Source organism: Amborella trichopoda, chromosome 5, assembly GCF_054954075.1.
Source record: "Amborella trichopoda isolate Santa Cruz 75 chromosome 5, AtrichopodaSantaCruz75HAP2 v2.0, whole genome shotgun sequence".
NCBI classification, from domain to species: domain Eukaryota; kingdom Viridiplantae; phylum Streptophyta; class Magnoliopsida; order Amborellales; family Amborellaceae; genus Amborella; species Amborella trichopoda.
The window spans coordinates 14,081,598-14,101,541 of NC_142340.1; the positions used below are offsets into that span (position 1 = coordinate 14,081,598).

Here is a 19,944-nt window from a genome sequence, read left to right on the forward strand (position 1 = left end):
CCCTCTTTTCATGGCTGTTGCAAAGCCATGCCTTTAAATTAAGTCACACCTTGGATGAAAGTTTGCTAGGAAGAAAATTGCAATTTAGGAGATGAGAGAGATGGCTGCAGTGGTGGTGGTGGTGGTTGCAGTGTTGGCCGCTTGTTTGGCAGGCGTCGAGTCTCAGGCCCTGGTGCCTGCCATTATTACGTTCGGAGACTCTGCTGTTGATGTTGGAAACAACGATTACCTCCCCACCATCTTCAAGGCCGACTTCCCACCGTACGGCAGGGACTTTGTCAACCGCTCTCCGACAGGAAGGTTTTGCAATGGAAAGCTCGCCACCGATATCACTGGTACACAGCTAGCTCTTCTCTCCCCATTCCCATTCTTGGAAGTATGGCGTATCCTCCATGTGTACATTGTCCAACACGGCGAGGCACTCATTGTTGGTTCTCGAGATGGACGGTGGATATGAACTGCTATTCTGTCCAAATGTCTGACATTTTCATGTTACAGTTCATCTCAACCGTTGATCTAGAGAACATATCATGGATGTCCTGCATGAGTGGTCTTGCATTTAATATTGTAGATGTTATGAATGGGCTTAAGACTGACGAGGTGGTTAACATGGCCATACTCCACAACGTGACGCCTAGAGTTTTGATTCTTACCATAGTTAGAGTTTTGAGTCTAGAGTTTTGATTCCTACCATAGTTAAGAGGACCCTCCTTTGTTGAACTACTCCACCAAAAGAAAAAAACAGAAAAAGGGTATCATGTAGATGCTGTAATTTCCCTTCTATTGGTTTTGGTTGGGGAACTAACTTCATTTACTTTTTTGGTGGAGTAAGTTGGTGTTTGACCTTTGAATGTAGGGGGGCAACGGATCGGTTTGGGTCTGGACCCGGACTTGACCCCCTCCCAAAAAAAGGTATATTTAAGTATATTTATATACATGTGTTATTTTAATACTATAACTAACAATATATATTTATATTTATTTAAATGGGTCCACCTAGGTCCAGATCTAAATAGTGTTCGGGTCTAATATTTGGACCTAGACCTTACCTATTGGGTCCAATTTTTGGACCTATACCCAGACCTTGGTTGAGTCCGGTCGTCAGGTCTAGATCTGTTGCCACCCCTGCTTGAATGTAAGTTCTATGGCCTTTAAACCACAAATGAGCCAAGAGGTCCCCCACACTCATTTTTTTAATTTCCATCCTCAAATTTGTTCTCAAATTTGAAAAGTTAGCAATGCTCTCTCTCTCTTGTGTGGATGCAGCTGAGACCTTGGGTTTCACCAGCTTTCCTCCAGCCTACCTCAGCTCCCAAGCATCGGGGAAGAACCTCCTCATTGGAGCCAATTTCGCTTCTGGTGCCTCAGGATATTATGACAAAACTGCATATCTCTATGTAAGTCCAAGTGACAGGGAGGTTTTTGCAACTCTATTTAGGCCAAGGTCTATTCAGTAAAAATCAGATATTGTGGTCCGGCACCACAATATCATCTAAAGGCGGGTGCTTTGTTTTTTTTGGGTAATTCAGTAGGGAGGACATGCATCTATCGTTTTTTTAAATAAATTAAAAGTTAGTTTTTTTTGAAGTATCAGTGGGATGGTGTTAGTGGTGGAAATAAAAACCACATGGTGACTCGGGTGTAGGGTGCTACCATCACGACCCAAGCCCCTTTCCCATAGGCGAGTGCTCTTCAAATAAGCAGATTTGGTATTCGCTCCAAAGTGGGCGCTCTTAAGATTTCAAATAGCAGACCACCTTATTAAAATCTCCAAAAAAAACTCCAAAAAAAACTAAGTCCTAAACTATTTTAGAAAATAGGGAGGAGCCTATCTTTTCCCCTAAATTACCCCGTCTTCTCCACTAAATTACCTTTAAAAGACTGGGCTCGTGATTGGTGTATAGGGTATTGATATCACAATAAATTACAAACTGTGATTATTTTGTTTGAAATTTTTGTCCTATGCCAACATTATTTAGGAACGTAAATTTTTTGTTAAGGGTTGTATAAGATTATATGTTTTTAGTACAAGAAGGTGACAATCATTTTTGTCGATTAAAAGTGAAACATGATAGCTATTTTATAAAGTCCAAAAAAAATCTTCTAGATTTTGAATCTAATCAATTGCATACTCTTAATAGTCCAATTTTCCATCTACTTGCAAAAGGTGATTATAACCTTTTTGTATCATAATTTTATTTTTATTCTCTCTTAAGTAAAAAGAAGGACGAAAACCTCGTAATTAATGCCTCTCCTCTACCATGGACTCAAGACACTCTTGTACCTTACAAACTCAATAATTTAAAAAAAAGAAAAAGTAGAAGAAAATAAACACAAGAAAAAAATGGTGACCGGCCGAATCAACAATTTCACATTTCAAACTTCAAGAAAACCGAACAAAGATTAGCTGTTGTTCCAATCAATTGAGTAAATTCCCCAAATTTAGAGAGATGACACACAATATTTTCAGCCTTTCTTTTTATTTTTGCCTAGCATCATTTTCATTTTAAAATTTGTATTTTAATTGTAAACATAGCATGCAATCTCTTTGTCCCAACAACTGGAGTACTACAAGGAGTACCAGGGGAAGCTTGCGAAGATCGCCGGTGCTGCCAAGGCGAAATCGATCTTATCGAATGCATTGTACATTTTAAGCGAAGGCAGCAGCGATTGGGTTCAAAACTACTACATCGATCCTCTTCTCAACAAGATTTACACTCCAGACCAGTTCTCTGATTTCCTTGTCGGCATATACTCTTCTTTTATTCAGGTTTCATTCTCTCCTTTCTCTTTGTTCTGCAATGGCCTTTTTTCATTTCATTTATCCATAAGATTTATGAATGATTTAAAGTAAGAAGATTCAAATCTGAAAAGAACAAGGAAATGATTAAAATTGTGTGGAGAGATCGTAGTGCTTTTCATCTTCCTAAAGAGAGACGCAAATATAAGATTTGATTGTTTGAAATTTAAAACATGAAAAAGCATGCCATGTTACATTTAAGAAAATGAGAAAGTACGCCATGTTCAATAGGAAATGAAAGAAAGACTAATGTGATATTGTCGGGGGATTTTTTTTCTTTTTTTCACCCCTTTTCTTTTTTTTTTGTAAAGATCAGTAGTCTTATTACAATAACTCTTGCTTCAAAGAAAATAAAATTAATAAATCCAATATCTTAAAAACCTTGATGGCACTAAACTAATTTCTTTAAACAAAGAAAATAATCACAATACTTGTGCTTAGGAATATAAAGACAATATAATTAAATATGACAAGAAACAAAAAAGAGAGTGTCGGATATTACCTCAATCGAGCTTATTACACCCCACACCAAGTCACCACCATCCGTTGGTGGGGGATCAATGGTCAACCTTCAATCTCAACCGGGAAACAAGTTTAGGTCAAGCCACACCAATGGAACATGAACCCCTGTGGTCACAAACTCAAACCCTAGGTGAATTCCCTTAGCAACCTAATTTGATAGATATAGATTCTTTTTTTTGCTATACCCTAAACCCTTAGCTATAAATCTATAGTTGAGAGATGGGAGAGAGAAAAACTCTATAGCGTAAACCCTTAACTCTTTTCGCAATGTGGGAGAGAGAGATCCAAGAGGTGGAGAGAGTGGGCGTGAGCCTTTCGGCTTTCTTGAGAGAGAGAGATTTCCAAGATGAGAGACACTTTTCAAGAGTAGGGCTTTCTTGAGAGAGAGAGAGATTTCCAAGATGAGAGAGACTTTCCAAGAGTAGGGTGTGCCCCCTAGATGGATGAGAGAGAGATAGAAATTGAATATGAATCATTAATCATCGGTGACTTGTGGGGTGAGAGATTTGAGTGCTCCATTCTATAGATGGGCCATCAATATGTTATGGAAGGTGCTACAACCTTTATCCCCTTCTTTCCTTTGACCATTATCCCATCAATATAAGTTAAATAAATTAATACTAATAATAAGGTTGTGCTTTATCAAAAAATATGCATAAACCTTATCATGCTTTCTAAAAGATTCATTCAAATCTTTTTCAAGATAAATCACATTTCCAAATCTCATAATAACTTGCCTCCAAGCCAAAGTTATTACTTCAACCCCTATAAAATAGGAAAGACTCCTAAAAGTGGGGTGTGCCACCTAAAAGATGGCTACGTGAGCCCCACCAACTTACGGCATGGTGGGCCTATGTACATAATGGGTTCCAATGCTTTTTAAATATTTTTTAAAAATTAATAAAATATTTTAGAATTAATTTTAATAATTAAAACATTAAAAATCAATATCTCTATTTTTATAAATCTAAATTTTATAAATAAAATATCCAGATATCTAAAAAACATTAACTAATAATTCTAAAATCATATTGTCATAAAATAAACACAATTAAATTTATTAGATGGGATAAGGGTCCATATGATCTAGGAATAAACATTTGGGGTACTCCACCTTCAACTGTGGACGATGGTCCACATTTGGTTTACCAATTAGGACCCATAGTCCATGTAGAGGCTCATTAGTGAGCCACAAAAGTCTGACTAATGAGCCAAGGGGTCGTAATATAAGTTTGTAGATTTCAGTTCTCACCAGATATGTGCCAAGGTCACATAAACCTGATGCGACCATAACTCCTATGACACATATGGGTCTCTCGCACGTGCATAAGCTTCATCTTAAAAGGTGGTTCGCTTTTCCGAAGCGGCTATCATTATACATACGATGTGATAGTACATGGATGATGCTTTGACCCTCGTTTATAAAGGCCACCATTATGCATAAGGATCACACAGTCCCTCGACTCACTCATTCGGATATACTCTGACCTTATCAAGGGATGACCTATTAGAATCCTTATCAGATGGTTTTCTATGTCCAAGTAATATAGGTTTTTCCCAATCAGACCAACCTAGCATGTCAAATATAGTCTAGTACTTCTCGAGTAGTGGAGATAGAGGTAGGATCTGCTTTCAAATCCAAATTGGTGTCATCAGCAAATTGAGAGAGAAGAAGTTGGCGATGATTAGGCAATCGAAGCCCTTTCTGAGGTTAGGCTTTTTTCATAATGGGAAAAGATATAGCCCACAGTGTCCGTCAGCAGCAATCACAGATAGGGCCAGTGCAAGAGGACATCCTTGTCAAACAAATCGAGAAATTGAAATTGAAAAGGACAGCAGCACAACTCCATTAAATTCAGTGGAATGAAGGTGTGACCATTCATCTAGTTGGTTGAGACCATTCGTTTGCATAGTATGCCATAAGGGACCACATTCCTACTGCTGAGTTCATGTTCCACTATATCATTTCATTTTAAAAATATTCATAAAGCTTTTAATGACCACATTCAAACAAGAAGCACAATGTAATCATGCTCCCTATTGAACATTCACCATCCAATCAAGTATCGGATGATGGTCAATAGACCTTGGAGATGGACATACGATATGTCTCATCAATATAGTTTGACCATTGCACCAGCTTACCTCACCATTCTTGTCTCCATTGTCCACCATTGGCTAGATATTCACTACAAGATGCTCCCTAGATAGGAAACATGTACCTAGTAAAGCTATTGTCCATTCGGGCATCACAGTCCGAAAAATGAATGGAGAGTAATTAGGGGAGATCTAGAGAAAGCATTGGAGACATGTATATTTTTGGTGGGGGCACTCCGCCTCCATCACTAGCCCATCATCATATAAAACAGTCATATCTCATCAGCGATGTACCGTAACCCTCAAGAAGACCGTAGAAAGCCTATGGTCATAAGGGGTCATCACTGTCCAATCAATAATATGATGGTGATAGAGATATAGTAAGGCCTCCTAGATTATGATGCGGCTCCATGTGATGGGATATTGTGATATTGAGATGCCACGCGAGCACCAGTACCGTCCAACTATTCATTGAACGGTGATGGACCGGCCCCCATAACCATTGGTTACCCATGCTCATGAGGATCAATATAACTTTTCTCACCATTTCTTTTTCAGAATGAGACTCGGCTAAGGCATATTGCTCTCAAAGTCACATCATCAATATTTCGGCTAGTAAAGCATCTAGGTCCACTTTTGTACAGTATTGTACTATTTATATGGATGGATGGGGTTTTATTACGCCGAAAAAGTAGGTGTTGGGTGCCCACATTACTAAATAGGGCAGCCGCACGGAGTAACGTAAGACCGAGCACTTTTATTGAAGCAACCTTCCAATTTGTGAGAGGTATATTTTGTTTAGACAGTTGAAAAAGAAAGCTCGACTCCTTCCTCATTTGGCCTCTTCTTTTTTATAGGGTGAAATGGCACATGTATTGTTTTGTAATTTCATAAACATGGAAACATAACTTCAGGAATATGGGAAGATGTTAACATTTCATTCAAGTAATCCTTTTTATGGAATTATCTTCCACATTATTGATATCAAAATTACAGTTTTAGAAAGCAAGCAAATTAGGGCTGAGAATTTACTCGGTCTGGATCCGAAACCCAAAATTTTGATACATATCCAAAATGTAGATCCGAATAGTAATTTTGGATCCGAAACCTAAAATCCGGATCCGACTCAATTTTTTAATATATATATATGTTATAGTTTATATAGTCATTTATAATATATAATAATTTTAACTTTTACAATTATATTTTAAGTTATAATACATAAAAATGAAACTGATACGGATACGGATCCTACATATAGTTCCGGATCCGAAATCAAATATTCCAGATGAAATTGGATCCGGATCTGATGTATATTTTTTAGATCGCAAACTGGGTGGATCCTAATCCTATCCAAAAAATTCTCACCCCTAAAGGTAATGGTCCCAACATCACATTGTTTACAAGGTAACAAAATCATTTAATACTTAAACATGCGTCTGTGATGTACGTGATAGGATCTCTATGGGCTTGGTGCTAGAAGGATAGGGGTGACATCCCTCCCCCCCCTTGGATGCCTACCTGCAACAATAACACTCTTTGGATTTGGTAGCAACCAGTGTGTTTCTAGGATCAACAGTGATGCTCAGAACTTCAACAAGAAGCTCAAGGCAGCAACAAGTAGCCTGCAAAAGAAGCTCCCATCCCTCAAAATCGCGGTCTTCGACATCTACACCCCCCTCTTCGATCTGGCTAAGAACCCTTCTAAAAGCGGTATGTCCGAAAATGCCACAGATTTCATTCTCAGTAATTTCACAGTGAATTAATTTTTTGGAAGATTCCTATGCATCTAAGGATGAAATATTGAGGAAACCAAAAAACACGAAAAGTTTCAATCCTTATAAAAAAAAAAAAAAAAAATTGAAAATTTTAGGAGAAATCCTAGAATATGTAGACAAGCTCAAATTTTTTTGGCTGAAAATTGAGTACTTAAATATATTTCATACATTTTTTGAGCTATCATTAATGAACTTATTTGTGAAATCTCACAATTAATAGCATAATATTTTAAAAAGTTTGGTGATGTTTTGTTACCATGTGTGGAAACGACAGAAAATTTAATTATCAAGAGTTACTTGATAAGGTGATTTTTCAAAAGGTTTTCAAATGTTTATGTTTTTGTTTTGGGACAGCTTTTTATACTTCCGCAATTTTATGTAAGTTATGTACTTCCCTTATACAGTGGTCCAATCTGAATGGACGGATCTAAATGGACGGCTGAGATAGACCGAATCACAATGTCAAACCTCTATACTGTTGTATTTTTAATTTTCTTTTTTTCTGCAAAACATTTTGACACCAAAATTTGGGTGTCCACTTCTCTTAAACTCGCACTTGCAAAAATATTCTTGATAAAATAAAATAACTAAAATACCTCTAAAAGTTTTAGGGGTATTTTAGTCATTTTATTTTAAAAAATAATTTTAAAGTTTTTTTAGGTGCACTCCATTGAAATGATGACACGTACCAAATTCTATATTCATATGATTTGTAAAAAATATTAAAATAAAATACTATGAGGCATCGGATCTAGATCAAACTATAAGTGGCTAACTTGATCTAAATAGAACAGCTCGATGGGGGAAAGTATATAACTCATATATAATAGAGGAAGTATATAAAGATTACCCGTTCTATTTTTTTCCAACAAAAATTCAAGGCAAATATAAGACAGATCAAAGAAGAAAAACCAAGAATGATAGAACAAATAGTACTAAGAATAACAAAGAAACTTTCATGGAAAAAAAATCATCTTTACTTTATGATTTAAATGTCCTCATACTCATTTCACATTTCTTTCTTGTATACTTTGTGAATCTAAGTAGTTCGTTTTAGGATATTCAAATGCATTACACTTAAAATAAAAGAGAATCATCGTATAAAAGCCATTTTTGAGGAATGGAATTGTAACATTCCTTATTTTGGAGTACAGGATTTGCAGAAGCAAGAAAGGCTTGTTGCGGTACAGGGATCATAGAGACATCATTTTTATGTAATCCAAAGTCTCCAGGGACATGTTCCAATGCAACACAATATGTATTTTGGGACAGTGTCCACCCTTCTCAGGCTGCTAACCAAGTGCTTGCAGACTCCCTCATTGTCCAAGGCATCTCCCTTATTACTTGATCACTTCAACCTCCTCAAAAAGAAGTACAATAAATACTTAAGAGTGAAAATAATACATACAAGAGTGATTGTCAACACGTGTAACATAAGATGTTGATGTAATTTCATCTTTAGTTATCTTCTTTCATGTGTATGAATAAATAAAACTTGAAGTTTGGATTTCCTATCTGAGGATTCAAAATGTTTGTTTCTACAAATGAGGGGGACATATGGGGACCTCTTTCCCCATAATTAATTTTAGGAAAAATTTCATATAAAGGTGAGGCCCTAAATAATCAAATTAAGTCTCACATCCAAAAATCACTAGGAGAGGTTGCTTCAATGCCCAAAAGTCCTCAAATTGTTCATCTCAAACTCAAGATGTATGGACATGAGAAAAAATAGATTTGAAGTCCTGGAAATAGTACATCTTATAATGCATTTTCTGGACCGTCACTTTTTAAGATTTTCAAATGTTCATAGATCTACTTGATCTACACTATTTTTGAAACTTTAAATTTCATAATTAGTGATGAAAATAAATTTTCAAGCCATCACAAAGATTCCCAATATTGAAACATCTTTCGACACTATTAAAAGATGTGCCTTACTTTTGATTATTTTTTGCCTTAGCCTTATGCACACCGCACCCTTATTTTTAACCAAAACATATTAAGGGAAAATATTATATATTCATGTTGAGGTAGATTGTACACTTACTTATTGGAGGAAAAAAAATAATATGGCAAACACAAATTTTACATAGCATATTATTCATCCAAGTGATCAACCTAAAGAAAAGGAAATATCAATTCCCACATTAGAAAAGTCCAAAAAAATCTGGCCCAACAATGCATATGTACCAGTCATTTGGTGAACAGTGAAATCCATCTTTCTTAGAACTCAAAATCAATTTCTTTTAGTTATAATTGTTCATCTGGATCGATCAAAGATGTTATGCGAATTCTCACAGATGTTTTGCGGATTCTCGCAACCAAAAAATTATCCTAGGTAAGCGTTTTTTCTACATAAATGTACCAATCTACTCCTCCATGAGTATGCTATATGCACCCAACAAATAATTCCCACTTATAGCATTCAAATATGATAGGAATGGTGAAAATTTAAGTTGCATATTCACATGATAAATTCATCTCTTTTACCTTTATTCTTTGTCATTATTATGAAGGAGATCTGCCTCTTTTCTTCTTTTGGGGAAGTTATCTTCTAGCGTTGTACTCTAGAGCAGTCAAGCCTACCAAAGGTTAGGCTTTTTTTCAATTTCTTTTTGAAAGAGTTTACCGCACATCCAGGCTTTCGTGCCTTTTCGATAAAAGATCAACTTCTTTTTGAAACACTTCCCTCTCTTTTTGTTTTACATGCAGTTTTTATAGAGCCTAGGCACTAAACAATCAAATTAGAGCCGACCTTTAAAAAGTGCCTAGGCATTAAACAATCAAATTAGAGCCTACTTTAAAAAAGTGTCAAGAAATGTGGTTTTAATATTGAAACTCCTTGTGATAGCCTTAAAATATATTTTTATCTTTATTTATAAAGTTTAAAGCTTCAAAAATAATGCAGATCGACAGATTTATGAAAACTTGAAAATCTTGAAAATTGACGGTCCAAAAATGGATTACAAAATACATTATTTCCACAAATTGAAATCTATTTTTTTCTCATGTCTATGCATCTTCATGTCGAGATGATCAATTTAAAGATATCTGAGCATCGAAACAACCTCTTATTGTTAAAATTTTGAGATAAGCTCTTATTTGATTGTTTAGAGCCTCGGCTCTTTATAAACTTTTCCCTTTTGTTTTTAGGCCCATCCCTTTTCTTAAGGAGTTAAAAAGAAAAAGGTATTCAAGAAGCATCGTGAGAATCAATCCTAGGACCCACAAACACTTCCTCCCTTTTATTTTAAACCCAACCTTTTTGTAAGGAGAAAAAGGGAATAATGAAGAAGTATGGTGAGAATCAATCCCAAGAATTACCCCTAAGAGGAATATCACGAGCAAACCACTTAACGAGTAACAAATATTTTTAAATTTACTAATGTTCAATCAAGTAATCTACATTAGATGTCTTGGTTTATTATTCCACTCAAGCTCTTCGCAATATTTCTAAATATTTAATTAATTATTTTAATTTTCACTTTTAAAAATAGAATATATTAAAACTCTTCATGTTTTCAAATTTTATTCTACATATATTAAACCACAAATAAGGGCAGGACACAAGTCTTTGCTTCGGCCCAAAGAGGCCGAAAGCTTCATGTTTATGACCGGGGAGAAGCGAAGGAAAGCCTTAATTCCTTTTTTGCAGTGTTGTTGTAAGGTTATCCTCTCAAGGATGCATGATCACTAGGGTGAAAACCTTATTTATGGTCTTCTAGGATAGGGTTAAAAATTTACCCAATCCGGATCAGAAACCTAAATTTTAGATTTTGGATTAGGATACAAAATTTAGATCTGGATAGTAATTCAGATCGGGTCCAAGTACAAGTGGCTCTAATCAGGATCCGACCTGATTTTTAAAATAATAATATTATTTTATGGGTGCAGTTGGCATACCGATGCATCAGTAGGTGTAGAGGTAAGGTGCACCTTCAAATTATATCATGGTATATAATTTTGATGTAAAATGTTTTTAGGATTATCTCAAAATCTATTTTTATATCTAATTATAAAATTTTAAATTTCAAAAATGGTTAAAATCAAGTAGATCTATAAACATATAAAAATCTTGAAAATGGATGGTGTAGATAATATGTTGTAAAATGCACTTTTTCTGAGACTTAAAATGTTTTTAATTTTCATGGTCATACATCTCGATGTCGAGATGATCAATCAAAGGGTTTTTCAATACTAAAACTACCTTTTCCGATGGATTTTTGAGGTGCATCCGTAGTTTTACATAATAAGGTTGCATCATTATATAAACTTTTCCCTTATTTTATAGATATATATAATTATGTATTTATTAATTTATATATAATATATATAATTTTTAAGAATTTTAGAAAATTTAATTCGGATCCCATGTGTAAGTTTTTAATCTAGATCCCATGTATATTTTATTCGAATCCGGATCCAAACAATTTGGATCCGATCAGATCCAAATCCAAATCCATATCCCATGTATAATATTCCAATCCAGATCTAGATATGGCTGGATCCAAACCCAATCCAAAAAATTCTCAACCCTATTCTAAGACGACAAATTTGGGGTTCATAGCCTCCCAACCAAGTGATCTAGATTAGTGGTGAAATTGGCATAAGGTTGCAACCTTAAATAATCAAAGTAAGGCGCACCTCTAACCTTTGCCATAAGGTGCAACTTTTCTATCGAAAATATTTAGGAACTCTCAAGAATATGTTTTTATCTCTAATGACAAAATTTTAAACAATAAAAATGGTTTAAATCACCCAGTTTATAAACACATGATAATCTTGAAAATTGATGGTCCACATAATATGTTGTAGGATGTATTATTTTTAAGGCTTGAAACTTTTTTTCTCTTACCATATATATATATATATATATATATATATATCGAGAGAGAGAGAGAGAGAGAGCGAGAGAGAGCAACGATTCAATGCAACGGTTCTACCGTAGTTTAATAAAACGATACTTCTAAAAACCATGTTTGTGGTATTTGTATAACCCCAAATTTTGCACACACACTCTCTTCATCTTAATAAACAATCCCCCCCAAATTTTTTTTTCAATTTGAACCCTAGATATGGTAAAAATGAGTTCCCTCCAAAAACTAATCTAGACCATTCATTTTGTGAATTTCAATATCTTAGCTACTATAAACTCAAAATCATTTTTTTATTTTTTAATATTGTTCATCTAATGATAATAAAGTCACCTAAAAAAATTGGAAATCAAAAGTTCTTTTAAGATCTAGGTCTAAGCATCTCACCAAAATGAACGGCCTATGTTAATTGGCCTAAATACTTTTTAGGTTGTGTTTTCAATTTTTTATTTTTTTGTAATTTGTTCATTAGAATGAAAAGAATGTATATTTCAAAATTTAGATCAAACAAATGGCCATACGATGGTTTTTTAAGGTTGTTGCATCATATTACTATAAAACAGTTGCATAGTAATATAATGCAACAACTTTCAAAGACCATGTTATTGTTTTTTCATTCTAATGAAAATTCACAAAAAAAAACAAAAAATTGAAAACACTACTTAGAAAGTATTTTTTTAGCCCAATTAACATATGCCGTTCATTTTGGTTAGATTCTTAGATCTAGGTCTTAGAAGGATTTTTTCATTTCCAACTTTTTTGGAAGGTTTTATTATCATTAGATGAACAATCTTACAAAAATAAAAAATTGATTTTGAGTTTATAAAGGCCAAGATCTTGAAATTCACCAAATGAGTGGTCTAGATTCGTTTTTAGAGGGCACTCATTTTGACCATATATAGGGTTCAAATTGAACCTCTTTTTTGGGGGGGATAGACTATTGAGATGAATAGAGTATATGTGTAAAATTTTGGGTCATACAAATACCACAAACATGATTTTTTAGAAGTATCATTGCATTATACTATGATACAACTGTTGCATTAGATCATTGCTCACACACACACACACACACACACATAGATATATATATATATATAGGGAATGCTTTCATGCAATAGTGGTATAGTAGTATAATGCAACCATCTTCAAAAACCATATTAAAGACATTTGTTTGACACTAATTTTTAATTGTACACTCTTTTCATTTTGAAGAACAATGACAAAAAAGATAATTTTGAAAAAATGCTTTAGAAAGTTTTCATTCTAGCCCAATTAATATAAGCCGTCCATTTTATTGAGATAGTTAGATATAGGCCTTAAAGGAATATTTTTTTCCCCAAAATCTTTATATAGCATTATCATCATTAGATTAATAATGCTAAAAACTAAAAAAGTGATTTTGAATTTCTTAAGGCCTAGATCTTGAAATTCACCAAATAGATGGTCGAGATTCATTGTTGGATGGGTACTAATTTTGACTATATCTAGGGTGCAATTTTTTTTTTTTTTTCCGTATGATTGATTATGAGGATGAAGAGAATGTGTGTGCAAAATTTGGGGTCATACAAATGCCAAAATTATGGTTTTCTAGATGTGTGGTTGCATTAGGTCATTTCCCACACACACACACACACACACACACACACACACACACATATATATATATATATATATATATATATATATAGAGAGAGAGAGAGAGAGAGAGAGAGAGAGAGAGAGAGAGCAACGATTCAATGCAACGGTTCTATCATAGTATAATGAAACGAAACTTCTAAAAACCATGTTTGTGGTATTTTTATAACCCCAAATTTTGCACACACTCTCTCTTCATCTTAATAAACAATCCCCCCCAATTTTGTTTTTCAATTTGAACCCTAGATATGGTAAAAATGAGTCCCCTCCAAAAACAAATCTAGACCATTCATTTTGTGAATTTCAATATCTTAGCTATTATAAACTCAAAATCATTGTTTTATTTTTTAACATTGTTCATCTAATGATAATAAAGTCACTTAAAAAAATTGGAAATAAAAAATCCTTTTAAGATCTAGGTCTAAGCATCTCACCAAAATGAACGGCCTATGTTAATTGGGCTAAATACTTTTTAGGTTGTGTTTTCAATTTTTTATTTTTTTGTAATTTATGCATTAGAATGAAAAGAATGCATAGTTCAAAATTTAGATCAAACAAATGACCATAAGATGGTTTTTTAAGGTTGTTGCATCGTATTATTATACAACAGTTGCATAGTAATATGATACAACCTTCAAAGACCATGTTATTGTCATTTGTTTGATCCAAATTTTTTTCATTCTAATGAACATTCACAAAAAAAACAAAAAATTGAAAACACAACTTAGAAAGTATTTTTTTAGCCCAATTAACATATGCCGTTCATTTTGGTTAGATGCTTAGATCTAGGTCTTAGAAGGATTTTTTATTTCCAACTTTTTTGGATGGTTTTATTATCATTAGATGAACAATGTTACAAAAATAAAAAATTGATTTTGAGTTTATAAAGGCCAAGATCTTGAAATTCACCAAATGAGTGGTCTAGATTCGTTTTTAGAGGGCACTCATTTTGACCATATATAGGGTTCAAATTGAACCTTTTTTTTGGGGGGGATAGACTATTGAGATGAATTGAGTGTGTGTGTAAAATTTTGGGTCATACAAATACCACAAACATGGTTTTTTAGAAGTATCGTTGCATTATACTATGATACAACTGTTGCATTAGATCATTGCTCACATATATATATATATATATATATATATATATATATATATATATATATATATATATATATATATATATATATATATATATATATATATATATATATATATATATATATATATATATATATATAGGGGAATGATCTACTGCAACAGTTGTATAGTAGTACAATGCAACCATCTTCAAAAACCATATTAAAGATATTTGTTTGACACTAATTTTTAATTGTACACTCTTTTCATTTTGAAGAACAATGACAAAACAGAAAATTTTGAAAAAATGCCTTAGAAAGCTTTCATTCTAGCCCAATTAATATAAGCCGTCCATTTTATTGAGATAGTTAAATATTGGCCTTAGAAGAATATTTTTTTCCCCAAAATCTTTATATAGTGTTATCATCATTAGATTAATAATGCTAAAAACTAAAAAAGTGATTTTGAATTTCTTAAGGCCTAGATCTTGAAATTCATCAAATAAATGGCTGAGATTCATTGTTGGATGGGTACTAATTTTGACCATATCTAGGGTGCAAATTTTTTTTTTTTTTTCGTAAGATTGATTATGAGGATGAAGAGAATGTGTGTGTAAAATTTGGGGTCATACAAATGCCAAAATTATGGTTTTTTAAATGTGTGATTGCATTGTACTACTATACAACCGTTGCATTAGATCATTTCCCACACATATATGTATATATATATATATATATATATATATATATATATATATATATATATATATATATATATATATATATATATATATATATATATATATAACCCTCATCACCGTCTAAAGTTCATCGTACGTTCACAATTATCCGGTAGTGTTTTATTTTTCATTTTTTTTCTACAAATCAGAATAATCTGAAATTTGGAACGCATATATATCTAAGTGAGGCGTACCCAATAAAAATAAAAATTAATAATTTTCTAAAAAAATTGACCAAAATACCCTAAAAAATTTTCAAGGGTATTTTGGTCAATAGTTTTATGTAAAATGTTTTTTTTGATCTTTTTAATAGATTTGCCTATTTTTTATGATTCTGGTCATTCCGATTTGTAAAAAAAATGAAAATGAAACACTATCAGATAATCGTGACCGTGCGATGAAGCTTGGATGTTGAAGAGGGTAGGCGAATCATTATTCATTTTCACCTATAGGCATTTTGTAGTATTTTCTATATATATATATAGAAAATTATTCCCAACGTTTATAGGAGAAAATGAATAGTGATTTCGTTTACCTTCATCACTGTCCAAAGTTCAACGCATGGTCATGATTATCCGGTTTTTATTTTTCATTTTTTTTCTACAAATTGAAATGATTTGAAATTTGGAGTGTGTGTACATATTAGTGAAGCACATCTAATAAAAATATAAAAGCAATAATTTGAGAAAAAAATACCCCAAAATATTTTTAGGGGCATTTTGGTCAATTGTTTTCATGTAAAATATTTTTTTGATATTTTTTTTATAGATTCGTCTATTTTTTATGAACACACACTCCAATTTTTAGTTTATTTCGATTTGTAAAAAAAAAAATGAAAAATGAAATACTACCAGACAGTCGTGGCCATATGATGAAGTTTGGATGGTGATGAGGGTAGACGAAATCACTATTCATTTTCGCTTATAGAGGTTTTGTAGTATCTTCTCATACATATATATATATATATATATATATATATATATATATATATATATATATATATATATATATATATATATTACTTTTGATTACCTGAACTGCTTGGGTGTGAATATTCGTCCATGGTGGAGGATTCTTTTTTAGTCTATCATATAAAGGTTTAGAATCTAAGGCAAGGTTAGGATAGAAATCACTAACATAATTTAAACAACCTAGGAACCTTTGAAGTTCCTTTTTACCAAGTATTTGATCAGGAAACTTATCTGCAAACTGTATTGATCTATCTATAGGAATAATGGTTCCATGATGGATCATATGACCAAGAAAGCGAATATTAGTTTTAAATAAGGTTATCTATTTAGCTGAAACAACTAATCCAGCATTCTGGACTGCATGTATAAAAGTATTAATGTGTTTAATATGTTGATCGATTGATTCAGAGAATATTAACACATCATCAATATAAACAATCATAAAATGATGATAAGCATTAAAAACATCATTCATTATTTTCTGGAATTCTGATGGAGCATTTTTTAGACCAAAGGGCATAACATTCCATTCATATTGACCAAATAGAACATTAAATGCAGTTTTGTATTTATCTTGTTCTTGAATTTGTATTTGTCAGTATCCTGATTTCATATCAAATTTGGAAAAGATACATGCTTGAGCAACTCTATCTAATAAGTCTTTTTTATTAGGAATAGGATATCTAATCCATTTCAAGACTTTATTTAAAGGTTTATAATTAATAACAAGTCTAGGAACTCCTCGTTCCTTTTCAGCATTCTTATTGACATAAAAGGCTGCACAGCTCTAAGGTGAGGAGCTTGGTCTTATAAGCTTTTTATTTTTGAGATCATCAATTTCTTTTCGACACATATCTAGTAAGATAGTGTTCATTTGTATTGGTCTAGCTTTTGTAGGTATTTGTTTTTCATCAAATCCTTGTTCATATGGTAAACTGATACTATGCTTTTTTTCTTTCCCAGAAAGCATTGGGATACTCACTGCATATTGTAGTTTCTATCTGTTGTTGTAATGTTTGAATCTTTTGTTGTATTGAAGGAATTTGTAATTGTTCTTCAATTACCTTATATTTAATTTCTTGTTTAAGAGTACAAAGAAATCTTTCTTTGTCCCTTAATTGACTCTTCACATTGTTTAATTCTTTTACTTTTCGTTTATGGATAAAATTAAAATGTATTGGAATATTTTGAATAGTTGAAGATATTCATGTTTCATCTATGGTTAAAGGATATAGCAAAATAAGAAATGGAACTCCAAGTATTACTGATTGACTTAGTCCTTTTACCATTATGAAGGGTGTATCAATACATTGGTTATTGTTACAAACAGAAGCATTGGATAATTTATATTTGATAAATAATCTACTTCCATGTGCTGTATTTAGTATTTGAGTAGTCTTATCAAAATATTTTGAAGGTACAAGTCCTTCATTGATACAATTCAAATCAGCACCAGAATCTATAAGAGCTGATGTTTCAAAACTAATAATACCATATGAAGGGGAACAACCGCCTTTGGCAATCCGTTCACCCTCTCACTCTCCTGTCCATCAAATTACCTATCCTGAAGCTACCGCTTCAAAACCCATATATTCTCCAGCACAAAGCAAATCTGCTACTCCATCCAATATACCCAAATCTGTTTATATTGAAAGAGCCTATCTCATGGATATTACTATCGATGAGAAACATATCAACACTGAGCCTATAAAACTTGCTCCTCTTTATCTGCTCAACCATCTTAACCCTTCTAATGGGGTTAAAACAAGAGAATACTTTGAAGCAATATTAATGGAAACAGGATCTGTTTCTGTAGTCCATTATTATCAACAAAACACTCGGACTATTGCATATTCCAAAGTCCAGATCAAAAATATACTTTCCTATGAAGAGTGGAGTTGTAATCCCGCGCATGGAAAGAAACTTCAAAATCCAGATTTTTCATATAAATATTTCAAGTATGCCGAATACATTGAGGCATGGCACAAATTTTTCTATTATCAAAATCCCAATTATACTCATAGCTGGTATATCCAGTTTAGACTACCTATTTCAGAAAGATTCCCCACCTGGTTTAAAAACTGGTTTTTGTGTGGGGTTCAACTGCTCAAATTTTACCACCTGCATTTATAACAGTGCAGGAAAAATTCCAAGTGTATAACCAGAGTGACAATACCATAGACAGCCACCTCTATTTTATGGCTTTATACCAAATACCTTGGATAATGAAATGGGAGTATACTATCTCACCTGATACCACCTCTGACTACACATATATACCTAGACTTGGAAAGACCATTTCAGTTAAATGGTGGGACATCTTTAATATGGACCCATCTTCACTTACTCCAAAAAGAATTCCTCAAAAAGCCCTGAAAAAAACCCAAAGCCAGAATACAGCCAATACTTCGTTTGATTTTCCCACATACTTAAGAAATATGCTACAATCAAACCCTAATGCCTCAAAAGAGACATTAGAGAAACAGATGAAAGAAATATTTGCCGAAGCAGGGAGAAAGCCAGTCTCCTCTGACGAAACAGTACAATCCTCTCCCTTGCATACAAATCAATACCTCAATCTCCCGATAGAAGATCCGGAAGAAACTGATCCAGATGAAGACGATCCGGATGAGTTCAGTCAAAGACCATGAAGAACATTCCATCACCATCAAAATGCAGTTAATAGTTCACCAAAGCAGATCAACAAAGAAGATTCCCTTCCAATCTCATCACCGACATAAAGATGCCTTTCCAATCTCATCACCGACAAACCACTGTACAAAGATTCTGCACCGACAAATAAAACAAGAAAAGAACTGTGGCACCGACACATAAGACAAAAAGAAGCACTGTGTCAGATGCTTTCACTGTAGCCACGTTTATATAAGTCAAAAGTTGTACTGTACAAGATGCTCATAAAAGCATGCTTTTTTGTTTTTACTTTTGCTTTTCTTTTTTACCTTACCTTTAAGTCTTATCCTCCTTTGTCGTTTTCCTTTAGCATCTTATCACCTTTGTCTTCTCCTGCTTGCTTCCTGACGAAGCTACCTTCACTATAAAAGGGGGCTCTCCCTTCTCATACGAGGCAGGTCACTCCTTCTCCTACTCTTAAGATCGCTCCCGCTCCCACTCTTCAGGTGGAGCACTTCCTCCTCTCTTCCTTCTCTTCTCTTCTCTTCTCTCTTCTCTAAAACCTTCTCTGAGAGCCTCTCTTCTTCTGAGATCTCTCTTTCTTCTCTGAGCCACCAAGGTTGCTCCTTCCTTAAGTCCTTCTTCATCCTGCTCGACAGACCAGAACACTTCATACATCCAACAATATCAGCTACCATGACCTCGTAGCCGAAAATATTCCAGGTTCACTAAACTCTTCTTTTCTGAATATGTGTGACTGCAATTTTCCTTCCCTTCTGTCATATTGCCTAGAAAACTGGAAATTATTTTCCAG

The 19,944-nt window shown here is 33.4% G+C and overlaps 1 protein-coding gene across 1 annotated transcript; it reads left to right on the forward strand.

Annotated features, from left to right (window-relative positions):
• Nucleotides 1–67: 67 nt before the first annotated feature.
• On the forward strand, nt 68–8,709 carry LOC18421879 (GDSL esterase/lipase APG). The gene is made up of 5 exons (XM_006826693.4): nt 68–335; nt 1,267–1,397; nt 2,537–2,770; nt 6,877–7,132; nt 8,352–8,709. The coding sequence occupies exons 1-5, from the start codon at nt 92–94 to the stop codon at nt 8,543–8,545; spliced, it is 1,059 nt and encodes a 352-aa protein (XP_006826756.2). The 5' UTR covers nt 68–91; the 3' UTR covers nt 8,546–8,709.
• Nucleotides 8,710–19,944: the final 11,235 nt, after the last annotated feature.

What these genes read in the sequence shown, in the direction of transcription:
- LOC18421879 (XM_006826693.4), top strand. Translation starts at nt 92, where the DNA reads ATGAGAGAGATGGCTGCAGTGGTGGTGGTGGTGGTTGCAGTGTTGGCC. An exon ending in GCTCGCCACCGATATCACTG is followed by an intron (nt 336 to 1,266) that starts GTACACAGCTAG and finishes GTGTGGATGCAG; the next exon opens with CTGAGACCTTGGGTTTCACC. An exon ending in TATACTCTTCTTTTATTCAG is followed by an intron (nt 2,771 to 6,876) that starts GTTTCATTCTCT and finishes TGTACGTGATAG; the next exon opens with GATCTCTATGGGCTTGGTGC.